The sequence below is a fragment of the Asparagus officinalis genome, chromosome 1 (genome assembly GCF_001876935.1).
Source record: "Asparagus officinalis chromosome 1, Aspof.V1, whole genome shotgun sequence".
Taxonomy (NCBI): domain Eukaryota; kingdom Viridiplantae; phylum Streptophyta; class Magnoliopsida; order Asparagales; family Asparagaceae; genus Asparagus; species Asparagus officinalis.
Window position 1 is genome coordinate 65,486,268 of NC_033794.1, and position 14,020 is coordinate 65,500,287.

Here is a 14,020-nt window from a genome sequence, read left to right on the forward strand (position 1 = left end):
CCTGCGTGGAACACTACCCAATTCACCAAGTCCAGTGACCCGATTTAGACTTTAAACCAGTTAAATTAAAAAAAAAACTCTTTTTAAAGTAATAAATGACAAAAAATGTGAGAATTTAAGCAAATAAAGTATGCATATCTTAATTGCAACATGATTCTCAAGGTTCTTTTACCATTAGTGATATCAACTAGCATTTAAGAACCAAACCTAAAACGTACCATGTTCCCTAGCGTACCATATAAGCCTACCCCGACGTACATGATTCCTAATGAGTGGCGTACCACATTCCCGTACCTGTCCCATGAACTGAAACGAAATGGGTTCCATGCAACTATGAGCATAATACCTAATCTAGACATCATGAACGGATATAAGAGACATGCTAGTCCTTCAGCAGCATATCATCAATATAGCCAACTACTTATTTGTGTACATCACTGATTGTTTTTTTTTTATAGAACCAATCATATAAATTATGACATTTACAATCAGCACAAGCCATTAACCAAACAGGAAACTAAAAAAATGAACATAGTACACTCACCATGGACAAAGTTAAGCCTTCAAGTGCTTGACTTTGAAGAAATACATCACGGAAGTTCATGGAATCACCTTCGAGATCAGATTCAGAAAATAATACCTATTCATACATCAAAGTAACAGATGAATTACGACTTCTAATACTATGCCATCCATGGTTAGTTCAAACAATAACTATCTATCTCAAAATATTATGGCAAACCCACCAAAGATTGTTACCCTCTGTTGAGAGAGTACCTAACTTGGTGATCTCAAAAGGTGAGGCAGAGACAAAAATAAAGAACTGTAATTTTAAGAGTAAAGGGTAGAATAATAAGTAAAGCAGCAATAAAGCCTTTACATCACGAAACTGGAGTCACATATATTCTTGTTTCAGCTTTCTATTTAGATTCATATTTATTGTTAAATTAGCAACTAATGACTAGTATACTCAAGGGGCTGGACTTGGTATTACGATTGAGGGGCTAATTGAGAGGAAGGTAAAGGCTACTGATCAAATCAATAATACGAATGGGACTGAAAATAATTAGTTTGAACACTTCCTCATCAGGTTCATCTTTCTTGGACCGAAGTTCCAGCACCTCCTTCCAAGATGAAACTATCATTCCTCTTAATCAATCCAAACCATCTCAAATAATATTCCCTTGTATTATCCCTGATTAAAATAGCCTCGAGTTTCATAAAAAATGTACTCGTTCCATATTTTACATGTAAGTTCTCATCCATCTCAAGAACATGGATCATATTAGTTAGGGTTATGCTAATGAGGGCTCTCTCAGTGTGATTGTTTAGCACTAATGAATACCATCCGGTACACCAATTATAACCAATTTCATTCTTTACAATGCACAAAGTTAATATAAATATTGAAAGCATCCCCATAATGTTCATGTCTTCTACGTTTTGTATTCATTGCATACTTCTTGACTCATTGTAACTAGAACCTCATTTAAGAGTGTGATCCATCCATCAAAATCATAAAAAATACACAAGTTTTGGTGGATCTGAAAATAATAATAACAAAAGATTCATACAGATTGTAACAGCTTAATTTTAGGAAAACAATCCATCACTAACTGAGATGCTGCCAATCGATTCACTGATCATGAAAGAACTATAAGAGTAATCAATATGCTCACCAGGAGAGTCTTTTTCGGTTCAAGAGATTCGGACCGTTCTAGAATTGTTGCTTTCTCCGAATTTCCATGTATGCTTTCAACTCCTTTCAGTGAAACCAACAATTGCCTTAACAGTTGAACTCTCTCTCCCCCCCTACAAGAAATCACTACCTCTTCCAACTTTTGTGCTGTGTATTCAAAGTTTTTATAGTTCCGAGTACCCTGCAGATGACAAAATTAAATAAGTCATCAAAAATTTGCCAATGACACTAATCAGAAGTAAATATAATGAAACAAGAGAAATCCCATATCAATTTCTCAGCTAAATTGTGTTATATACATATATTATTAAGAACCAATGGTTATATGAATATTCATCTACTATATATCTTTTTAATCAAAAATATTAAATTCACCCCCACTGGAAAGTTCAAGACTCCCTAAATTTTAGGAATTTTCTCTAATTTTTAAAGTTTAGGGTTGATTTGTGCGAATCACCTAAAAGTTTAGGAGTTTTTGTGAAACTTACAATGCGATCGTTTAGAATCCTGGCTCCGCCGGCGACAGCCTGGCCAGCGTGATGGAGAACAGTGCCAGCGTAACTCTTGACACTACGTCCGATAGGGCTACGGCCTCCGGCAACCACCGCCCTGTTGACGGTGCTCTTGAACCAAGACATCGCCTTTTTCCTTTCTCGATCCCTAGATATCCTGATTTTGGGAGGATGGTCATGAAATTGGGGGAAATGAGAGAGAGCAAGAGTTTAATTTGGATCTGGGGGGTTGGAATCGGTCGACGACGAAAGTTTCCGATTCCATCGGAGGACTTGGATGCGTGTTGATCGGTGATGGATCATCGGAGCGCGGGAAAATTTGGCGGGTGAGCGAGAGAAGAGGAGAAGACAAGCGGAGGCTTTAGCGGGTCGGAGTTACTAATCTGTGTCCGGATCCTATTTGGTTATAAATTTGGGGAAATTTTCAAAACAGACCATTTCTAACTTTCATTTACCAAAATCAACCAATTTCGAACATATTCACAACAATCAACCCAGTTTAACAAGGTCAAAAGATGTCTTTCTAATTTGCTAGGGTTACCAACGCCGGCTACTTAGTAACCTGGTTAGTTAACCGTCTAAATAGCCGCGCTTGGCAACCGTGATTATTTTGAACTGTAGTTTTAGCCCCTACTGCTAACCTATGTAATTAAATTAGTATATCTAATTAGTCAAAGCTGACAACCCTGACTAATTAAAAAAAATATTTTTTTAATCGATACAGTTCTAGCCTGCGCTGCTAACGTGGCCAAAACTGGATCGATTTTTATAAATAAATTTGAAATGGACCGATTTTGGGGAATAAAATTATAAATGAATATATTTTAATAAAAATTTCCTATAAATTTCTTCTTCTTTTTCTCGAGTGATTTTTCTTTTTCTTTTTTTTAGTTATGCCACTGCTAAATAAATACGCAAGTATGTGATTTCCATAAAAAATGCGTACGTGTATGTGATTGGACATGGTATTCTGATAACACGATATAAGTATTGATCATACAATTGAAGTTATTATGACATAATATTTGTATATTCAAGACTAATTTTCATTGTAGTGACTATTGCCAGAGATTTAACCCCATAGGCATTTTATTTTGCATTCGTATATATTGTTTGATGGTGTTCGATTTTAGGGAATATGAATGTAGTATATTTGTATCCATTTCTCATATTTATAATCAGTAAGCGGATATTATATACCATAAATATCTTAGACAAAATCGATCTCTGATCCATATCCGCTTTAGTTTGAATCCAGAGAAAAGTCAGTTTCTTCTAGGAAAATTTTATTGAACCCTCTCTTGCACATAAACAGGAATGCAATGAAAAATTACCTGCAGAGGGCACAGGTGAATATATTATTTCCAACATTTATCAAACTTTCTCCCTTCTGCACCATTTATTTACTCATTTTTTTTAAAATTGCTGCTGCACATCCATGGACTTTAATTACTGCAAGAAAATAACAAACGCCTGTTGAGCAGTGAAAATGGTCAACAGCTTTGCCATAGAGAATTCACCAGAACATATAGATTGGATTCTGGGATTCATTTGTGAGAAATAAAAGAGAAATGACAAAACTTAACAACGAGAAGGAGAACCTTTATTATACATCTAACTACGTTGCTTCATTGACAGAATAAAATCTCGATTTATAAAATAAAAAAAAATTTAAAATAGAAAAACCATTTCTCTTGATAGATAATTTACAAATGGAAAGAGAGGTCCCTTGAATCAGACAAAATGAATTTAGTATACACTTGATCGCCTCCAAGGCATGTGCAAGTAGGATGGCGTTATTGCTCGTTAATGAATAATGTTACACCAGAGGATATCACAACTTGTCATCAGTATTATTCCCATGATACTGTAGCAATCAGTCGATGTCTGGCAATGGCATCTTCCAGTAATTCCAAGCGTTGAAATCCTCCTGAAGAGGATGATTACAGGGGGGATAAGAGAATACTTCATGTTATAACAGGTACTCACATTTATTGAATCTAGACCAAGAAAAAATATGCTGAAGCTGTGCATGACTCGTGAAGAGTTCAAAATACCAAGTCTGGGAGTTGACATTTTGACATTTTCAATTGTGCTTGCTATTTGGCTCATTGCAACTGTAATTTCAATACGAGTGCTATTTGCAAACGACGACAGATATTAATCACGGTAAAACAAACACAGCAACTGATCCAAAATGTCTATGCTGCGTGTAACTACTGGAAATAGAAATTTTATGGGAAAATTTTGGGGGTTATTTGAGATGCTTTGTGATGCAAGACAATCATAGATCGTCCATCAAAAAAATTTAAGATCTATTAGAATAATTTTAATTTTAGTAATATTTTATTTGATCCCATGTAATCTTTTTTTTGTTGTTGTTGGGATTTCCTTAGGATTTGATTTTCAAACTCTTCCTATTTTAGCTAGAATTTTATTTGATTGCATCTTTTAGTTTTGTTAGGTTTTGATTTGATTAGGATTTTTACTTATTTCCTTAAGTGTTTAGTTGCTTTCTTTTCCTATAAATAAGAAATGTAATCCTCCTTGAGGAATAGACATTTATGAATAAAAATATTAAGTTTGAGAATTCTCTTTTGAGCATGTGAGATGTTCTTTAGTATGTGATTTGTCACGTTGGGGTGTGAAGCCCTTGAGTGTGAGGCCTGTTATCTAACAAAATATTATTTCATTTCATTATTCTTCTTGATCAATCCCTCTAAAAGAATCAACAACATTCAACCCGAGCCAAATACTTGAAGAAACCCTAAAACCCCAAAACGGAGTACTGTTCAAGGATAAACAATAATCATTGCACCATTCATCGAATGAACAGTACCCCCTTACAATTCATCATGCATTTTAACCTCGTTCCTCCAAGTCGTCGAGTTCTCGCCACCGAATCGAAGCCCTCGCACCGCTCCCCATCATTTGGTTTCAGAGCCGAATGATCCACAATTATCAGTGGTAAAATATCACTACCTCCTTCATAAGGGTATGATTTTAATCCATTTAAATTTGGTACCCTAGCCTACTTTTATAGATTTGATGGATATGAGGAGCCTTATGAGTTTGATGTTGGAATTTTCAATATAAAAGATATATTTTCTATCTATGATATGTCAGAACTGAAAATGTATTTATACGTTGAATGTAAGCTAAAGAAAGAGGTAAAATATTAGTAGTATAGAAACTATTATCATTCAAATATCTGCTCATGGACAACTATGAAAGCTCTTTTGGAGAGGAGGTACTCTAGCCCATCATCTAGAAAATATTGTCTCTTTAAATTCTAAAGCAAAGCCAACACAAATTTCTCAACCCCGGCTAAATCAAAATTTAATTTCAATCCGGATCCGAAGCCTCAACTTGAGTCAGACGAGAAAGCAAAGCAAGATCAAAATTTTAATCAAGAACTAAAGTCAAGTCTCAATGTCAACTAGAATCAGATGTGGATCAAAAGATCAATCTAGAGTGCGAGGCTAAATTACAGCTAAAAGAAGAAAATCAAAAGATAGGTCCAGAGCCAAAGCTTAAACAAGAGTCGAAACAAAAAACAAAGCAACAGTTCAATGTAAAGCTCGAACTTGAATCAAACCCAAAGCTCAAGTCAAACGTAGAATCCGAACTTGAGGTTGATATGCGGTGCAAATTTCAAGTTAATCTGGTTATTGAGTTCGTTATTCCAGACCCTTCGTCACCAACTCAATATCGGGTTTTACAGCTCATCTTGAAGATCTTGCAATCTACAACATAATTCTTCTCACCACTTAAGTCAAATATTATGCTCTCCCATTATAAAACTCGAGATTGAGTTTTCTCTACCAAGAGGAGATTTGATGTAGGACAATCATAGATCATCCATCAAAAAATTTTACGATCTATTAGAATAATTTTAATTTTAGTAATATTTAATTTGATCTCATGTAATCTTTTTTTAGTTAGGATTTCTGTAGGATTTGATTTTGAAATCTCTTTGTATTTTAGGTAGGATTTTATTTGATTGCATCTTTTAGATTTGTTAGATTTTGATTTAATTAGGATTTTTATTTACTTCCTTAAGTGTTTAGTTGTTTTTTTCTATAAATAAGAAATGTAATCCTCCGTGAGGAATAGACATTGATGAATAAAAAAATTGAGTTTGAGAATTCTCTCTTGAGCATGTGAGGTGCTCTTTGGCATGTAATTTTGCTACATTGGGATGTGAAGCCCTTAGGTGTGAGGCTCCTAGGTGTGAGCCTATTATCTATCAAAATATTATTTCCTTTCATTATCCTTCTTGATCAATCCCTCCAAAAGAATCCACAACATTCAACCTTAGTCAAATACTCGAAGAAACCCTAAAACCCCCAAAACTTAGTACTGTTCAAGGATGAACAGTATTCATCGCATGAACAGTACCCTCCTTACGATTCGTCGTGGATTTTAACCTCATTCCTCCAAGTCGTCGATGATTTCTCGCCACCAGATCGAAGCCCTCACGCCGCTCCCTATCATTTGGAGTTTTTTTGGTTTTGTGGGAAATGTTCTGAGATTTTGTGGGGGAAAACAAAGTTCAGAGGGGCTTTCTACAAAATGCCACAAAGGTTTGGAGGGTTTTGTGAAATCTACCCTCAAAAAGTATGTCACGATGTATCGGGTATATGTTGCTGCATACATATAAATTTCCAACGCTAAAGAGGATATATCAATGCAACAGAATACGTACCTGCTCAACCATTGATGTGGGTGGAAACATGTCATTGACCAATGTATGCAAGTTCGTATATGATTTCACGCCAACGCAGTGGTTAATCGCGACTTCACCCTGACACAATATATATTTTTAAATGAACTGGATATCATGTTGGTTGTGCTCCAGCAAACCTACAAGAGAGTAAAAGTACCTTGGGGTTGATTATAAATATTTTCCCTTTAGGGATTCCAATCTTCCTATAGCTAAGCTCGTCGGTATCTCGATTCCCAAAGCCCGCATAAAATGGGTTATAATCAGAAGGGAAAAGTGCTTTGATATCCTACAAAATTAAAAGAAAGGTGAGTTCAATAGGTAAGTCAACAGAAAACTAAAAACATTACCCAGCAAATTCTCAAAGTTTTTTTGAATGAGGTTTTGAAGATGAGACAGGCCAGGTTAACCCGAATAGTAGCAGCATAGTTGGACTAGGAATACCAACTATCTCACATAATTTGACTCTTACATAACATGATTATGATATCCAAATTCTCCTACAATATGTTGAAATCTTGAAGGTAGATGGCCTTGCACTACTTCAATGTAATCTGAGGTGGCATGGTTTATGCTAAATAAAACATTACTTTCTATGCAAGAAAATTACCTCCAAGCATGCAATTTTGAACTCGTGGGGTGCTCTGCGTATAACTGTAGCAAGAAAGATATTCCAGTCAGAAACTGAGAGTGTCATGATCAACAAGGAAAACACAGGGGTATATTAATCTTTGCTGTCAGTCATATCCAACTACACCTTGGCTACATGAGATAGTAGTAAAATGAGTTTAATCAGCTTTCTTGTGAAACTAGTAAAATATATTCTACCATGTGAATGAACAGCTTGTCCTTGCAGATGGTAATAATAAAAGGCCAAGTTAGTCTTAAACATAGTTTTACTAGCTACACAGTGATCTGCATTAGGCAATAACTAATCATATTGACATCTAGACCTAGATAAAGATACATAAGCACCTAAGAGATGTTAAAACGTATAAATTAGCCAAACTGATAATACAACATATAAAAAGAGTTGGATAGTTTTTGGTTATATGGCAAGCCTCTCCTCTTGTACATTACTGTGAATACTTAGTCATCTTTTAAGGGAGGGTTTTACGAAGTTGCTAGTGCACAACACTGTGCGTAATTATAGTATGTGTAGACATGTTCCTTGTGATGGAAGATTACTTGTTTGCTTATTTGAATCCGCAAGTTGGCAGCACACCAAAAATACTGAGACATTTACTTCACTAAAAATACAAATTAGTATTTACATTATAAATTATAAACATAAATTAGGTAATGAGAATATATTTCAAACTAGTTAGACTTTTCATGGTAACAAACACTAAAATTTAGTAATTGAGTTACATGGCTGAGTAACAACTACTTGTGATCATAAGATGATGAACTGCTAACAATTTTACAAATCAAATTCAATCTAGTAATGCTACTAAATACTCAAAAGTAGTGCAGAATGAACAGATATACCTTCTCTGAATAGCGAAGGAAACAATCCATCTGGGGAAATAACAACAGGCCCGCTAGGCAGCGCTTTTCCATCCTGTAAGAGAATCAAAATTAAAGAATCTGAATGAATAGATAAATCAAAAATAAAAAACCAAACCTAAAACACAAACCAAAATCCAGAAATCTAATAATTACATTATAAATTGATTGTAGTGAAAATAACAAGGATTCACTTATCATGTCAGCATACTCATCAGCACACCAAAATCCTATCAAATAGGGTCAGATAAACAGGATCAACTACAAATGTACAAGCATTAATAAACAAAGTAATAAATTTCACGTGCAGCTCCCTACATGATATAAATATGGAATTTGGTCGAATTTTCCTTGCATAGAAGCTTGTCAAAAAGGGACCTTGAAGACCCCTTGGCAAGTAAGGCTCAGAAAAGTTCTTACACTTCTCTGAGAATAAAATAGAAAGGTCTAAATGAAGGGGAATCTTCCCTTTTAAGATTTTTCATAGGGAAAAAAATGAATCTCTGAGACAGAAATGAACCCCCCAAAAAAAAGTACTCAAATGTTTCCCAGGCACGGCATAAGAACAAAAGCAAGAATAACAATTAATGCTCTCAGGAAAAATCTGTAAACAAGACCCAAGTAAGCAAGCATCTGAGTCACATATCCACATAATGATGTAACTTGCTCTTTGGTTTCTGCTACACCACAAAAGAAGAAATATGTTACCTGCTTCAGATTGAGGAGAAAGCTTCTTGTAAGATATGCTTGGACAATAGCTCGGGCACTTAGAAACAATAATTGATAGCCATTTTCCTGATTGAGAGAAAGATTTAGATTCATTGGCAACCTCTGAGTAATGAGGTATACTTGATAGTGGACGTGCACGCATGCACACTTGATAGTGGATATATAGACGTAAGTACAAAAGCAACACCGAGCATCTCAAGGTAGGTCTCAGATACATGGCGTTGACCAATAAAAATTAGGAAAAGAAGACACTTTATACTTCCTGTGTGCCATTAATACAACAAGCTAGTGCAGGATTATTCATGCTATATTAAAGATCAAGATGGGAAAAGCCGGATATGTATTCTCAGTAAAATGGAACCACGAAATTCCACAAAGATCATGTGTTGACATTGTCTAGAAGCAGTTTTATCGTTCTCCTGGATAGGTCAAACCAAAGCATCAAATATAGTAGCTAGTGTTATCACACTTTGTGAAGATAGAAGAACAAAGACTTAACAATTTATTTGGAGGTTATGACTTGGCAAATGAATATTATTTGCCTGTAGTTAAATTCAAAATCAAAAAGAAGACTTCAATGTCATATAGCTAAGATGTTCTATTGTTGAGAATGTGCTTCAATGAGAATAGGAAAGGAAGAACATTAATGAAAAATTCTATGAAGAAAAAGAGTTCAATTCCATGTTTTACTAACTATTTCAGCCCATAAAATGTGTTCAATAGCATTAACTCTGCCAGAAAAATGCAAATTCATTGCTTCATTTTCAGCACATCCAAACAGATGCATGAAAATAAAACTAAGAAAAACAAAGTGAAGATCTTGGTAAAGAATATGGATGCAAGAAAACCATACATGTTATAAAAGTGTAGCATACCTTTATTGCAGAAAAGAGTCCTGCAACACCTGATTGAGTCCAATCTTTTCCAACGAGAGGCATGACTTGGCCTAGCACGTCAGATCTAAGATAAAGAAAACAGAGAAAGCAATAACATATTTATTTGTAGAACCAACAAAGTGACATAACACCTAGAACAAAAGAGGAAAGAGATGGAACAAAAGATATATAGAGGATTTATCAAATTACATAGCAAAGCATGTGTCTGTGTGGGCGTGTGTGTGGGCATGGACATGCGTTGTGGGCACAGGCATGGGCTTGGGCGCGCAGGCGTGCGCGCAGGCATTTGTGTGGGCATGTGTGTGTGTGTGTAAACCAATGCTGAATTAGCTGAATAGCGATAGATCATCGATAAACCATAGATCTTACTTGGTAATTGTCCCATCAACATCAGATATGACTATCCGAGCATTCCATTTCCACAAGTATATGTGTGCATCTACCTGTCAAAAGAGCTAAAGCAGATGACTATAACTGAAAAATGCTTGGTAATCACTCAGTAATAAAAAAGCAAGCAGACCTCTTGCTTTCCCAGAACTCTTGAGAAAAAACGGAAGGCTATGACGTTCTGACCATCCTCCAGATTCAAAGATGCAATTTGCTCAGTTGTTGGAATATTTGTGCGCAACAACTGCTTGCTTGGAGAATTAATATTTGAGTTTTGTTCAATATGTGGACTTTGTAAGGCACATTCAGAATCAACAAAGAATTCTTCACTTGAATTATTACTATTAAGAGAAGAAGCCCTCCTAAACGAAATAGGCCATAGTCTCCATCTCCGGCTGGAAGGTGAGTTTGCATAGGCGCCATCCTCTTTCCCATTTGTTGTTCCCACATGTTCAACAGGGATTGAATCATGTGGTACATCAAAAAAATCTGAACCAAAGGTAGCTTTCCCAAGAACTATATAGGCAGCTCTATCCCATGGAAAATAACTCTCCTTGTATCGAACTATGAGGTTCCCATTCTTAATGATGGATGGTCCACATGCTTTGAACTCCTCCTCAGAGATACGATGGGCTTCAAAGACTTCCTCAGCGGAGGTCCTTCCCATACCAGGGAACAATAAATTGCCACAAAGTGAGAGCTCAAAACCTGTTAAGATTGCAAAGGGTGATTACATAAAGAAATATAGCTAAGCAATAAGAGGCAAAAGTTAGGACATATCCAGCAAAAAGCAGATTCACCCACCCAAACCAGACATACTACTTTCTCCCCTAAGATCATTGGATTCTCCTTCAACATCAGACCTCCCAGATGTCAATTCTATAGAGGCACCTACAGAATTGGAAGAATTGGCCTGTATCATATTTTCATTAGTTAAGTCCTTTGCCGAGGAATCATTCACATTTTCTGCAGCTGGTGACTTCTCAGAGGAATGTATATCAGGATTAACGCTCATACCCGATGGCATCATGACATCTTCCTGATTGAGATCAGCAGACATACTTTTTTCTGAGAATTCCACCCTTGTGTGTACACATTGCAAGGCATCAGATTTGCATCTCCAGTTGTCCCTCGCTGCATTTTCCTGTAGCATAGTTTCACTGAAAGAAGAAACCTCTGATGAATGTTTAAGGTTGCCTTCTGGACCTGAACACATTTCATGTAAATCACCCTCGTGGGCATGTGATACCAAATCCAAACAACTCTTAAACCGATCACTGTCACTCCTAAGTACATCAATATCCTTTGGACTGGTATCCATCTCACCATGACTTATTTTGCAAACCTCTTCCAGCGAAGCAGAAGCACCTACACTAGTATTCTCACCATTACTTATTTCAAGATGAGCATTTGCATGAGCCTCATCCATACAGATGGAATCCTCTTTAGCATCCTTAGGGCCTTCGGATGGATGCTCAGAGGTATTTGTATCGTTCAATGAAGATGTATCCAGATCTCCAAAAATAGCACCAAACTCTTCGCCGGAGCTCTCACCTGGTCCGAGATGAAACTGTGGGTTAGTCGACTGCACAAAATCTGCACTCTCTTCTTCATTCGAGGAGATTGGGGCAGTGAGAACATGTCCATCGACACTGATAAGCACCATCTCTGAACTAGAATCATTAGAAGATTTCACTATCTCTTCCACATCCTCCAAGTTCCCATAACTGTAAGGACTGAACCCAGGAGAGCAGGACGAACGTGCTGGTGAAGAATGCGCTTCTGGGAACATATATGAATTCTCATCATTCCCCTCTCCTTCCCTATGTTCCTCATAAACAGATTCACGAACTTGCGCATTATTACAAGTAGTATCATCTTGACTTGATTTATGAGGGCTGCCCTCAACCGAAGCAAGACTGCTGGGCATTATTACAAGTAGTATCATCTTGACTTGATTTATGAGGGCTGCCCTCAACCGAAGCAAGACTGCTGGATAATGAATCACTTCCTTCTACTTCCACTTGATTTATGAGGGCTGCCCTCAACCGAAGCAAGACTGCTGGATAATGAATCACTTCCTTCTACTTCCCTCATGAAATAGGCCTGGCCAGAGTGATCAAGGTACATGTGGAAATCAGCATCAACACCATTGACACTAATAGTAACGAGCTTTTCCGCACCTTTAATGATACCTTGAAACTTCCCAAAACGCACATACCACGGTGTACTTCGGTAAGTCCCATCTTCTTGCTCCACAACTATAATGTCAACAGCTCCTCCAAACGGATGGAAAGGCGTAGCAAAGGAGTAAACACCCTGGGAGATCAAGCTCCCCACTTTTCCTACCACATTCATCTTGATTGCAATCAAGATTAAAATCTTTAGGATTTAACAGCATAGCCCTCAAACAAGTGAGACAGAAGAACAACCCAGTGGTCGCAAATAGAGTTCAAGGAGATTCCTAGAGAAACAAAAACATTTCAATGTATATCAGCTGCTAAGATCAAATTCAGATTTTTTTTTTTTTAACAATTAGATGAGTAACTAAAGCCTGGATTCGGCATTCTCCCTTCTTGATATCAAAAGAAGCAGAAACTGCTCCTCAAAGAACAGGTTTTGAATGGATTTATTAACATAATCTGAACTTCTTAACATACATCATGACTCAATTTTCGATCTTTACACCTTTAACCTTCTCCAATGTTGTGATCGAGCAGAACAAATAGAAATGGGACAAAGAAATTTACGAAGATGCAAAGTCTCAAAAAAACCCTAGCATGATCTCCCGTATCGGGACAAAACATAGATGAAGAAAATCCGACCAAATTCATGGGAAAAAAAATTAGACCAAATGCCGCCAAGATCGAATCGTTTCGCCCACAATTTCAAGAAAATTCGACGAAATGAACGAGATTGGAGATGAAAACTTACCAGCTGAGCTCAGAGAGAGAGAGAGAGCGATTTGCTTTCGACGCCGTCGAGAAATTGGATAATGACGCAGTTTCGGGATTTTGAAGGGACATGCCACGCTCCGCAATTTATATAGGCTGCTCGTCTCTCTCTCTCTCTGTCGAATTTATTTTACATGAACCCCCTTCAACTACAGAATATCATGCGTCACTCCCTTATTGTAATTTAATAAAATATCACTCTCTTGGTAAATATCATCTCTGTCCACAATCTTTTCTGATTTTCCTGTAATCTCTGTTCTCCCACAAACAAATTCAGGTGGAACTTTTTCGGAAATTTAGACACAAAAGTATCCGAAGTTGTAATTTTCAAAGATCACGGTGATCTTGCACGAAACAGCCCAAAGTTAAGGGGGGGGTTTGTGAAATCTACCCTTACTTTGAACACCTCCTCACACAGCGGAATACTTTTCCTTTTGCCCCCCTCCGTCCACTTCCCGAAGCTGGGACTTCCGGCCGGTGCGGTTACCTGACGTAGATTTACGAAGATGTCACCGTGAGCTTCTTACGAGCTAATTTGTACTGAGCCGCGCTTTGGCGGGCGGTGAGAGTACCGCGATGAGGTAACGTCTCCCGAAAAGTCCGGAGCA

General features: G+C 37.0%; 2 protein-coding genes across 4 annotated transcripts; both read right to left on the reverse strand.

The window, feature by feature from the left end:
• On the reverse strand, nucleotides 208-2,578 carry LOC109835316. Its single transcript, XM_020403298.1, has 4 exons — nucleotides 2,188-2,578; nucleotides 1,680-1,880; nucleotides 545-640; nucleotides 208-306 (listed from the first exon to the last, which is right to left on the reverse strand). The coding sequence occupies exons 1-4, from the start codon at nucleotides 2,335-2,337 to the stop codon at nucleotides 208-210; spliced, it is 546 nt and encodes a 181-aa protein (XP_020258887.1). The 5' UTR covers nucleotides 2,338-2,578.
• On the reverse strand, nucleotides 3,793-13,495 carry LOC109825347 (phosphatidate phosphatase PAH1-like). Of its 3 annotated transcripts, XM_020392203.1 has the most exons (13): nucleotides 13,393-13,495; nucleotides 12,540-12,922; nucleotides 12,407-12,469; nucleotides 11,263-12,336; nucleotides 10,592-11,166; nucleotides 10,441-10,514; nucleotides 10,051-10,135; nucleotides 9,155-9,241; nucleotides 8,429-8,501; nucleotides 7,548-7,591; nucleotides 7,098-7,226; nucleotides 6,920-7,018; nucleotides 3,793-4,141 (listed from the first exon to the last, which is right to left on the reverse strand). In XM_020392203.1, exons 2-13 carry the CDS (start codon nucleotides 12,814-12,816, stop codon nucleotides 4,088-4,090), a joined length of 2,634 nt encoding a protein of 877 aa, XP_020247792.1. In that variant the 5' UTR covers nucleotides 12,817-12,922; nucleotides 13,393-13,495; the 3' UTR covers nucleotides 3,793-4,087. The 3 variants fall into 3 exon arrangements, with proteins under 3 accessions (XP_020247792.1, XP_020247785.1, XP_020247800.1); XM_020392196.1 differs by lacking the exon at nucleotides 12,407-12,469 and having other exon boundaries at nucleotides 11,263-12,347; nucleotides 12,488-12,922; XM_020392211.1 differs by lacking the exons at nucleotides 9,155-9,241; nucleotides 12,407-12,469 and having other exon boundaries at nucleotides 11,263-12,347; nucleotides 12,488-12,922.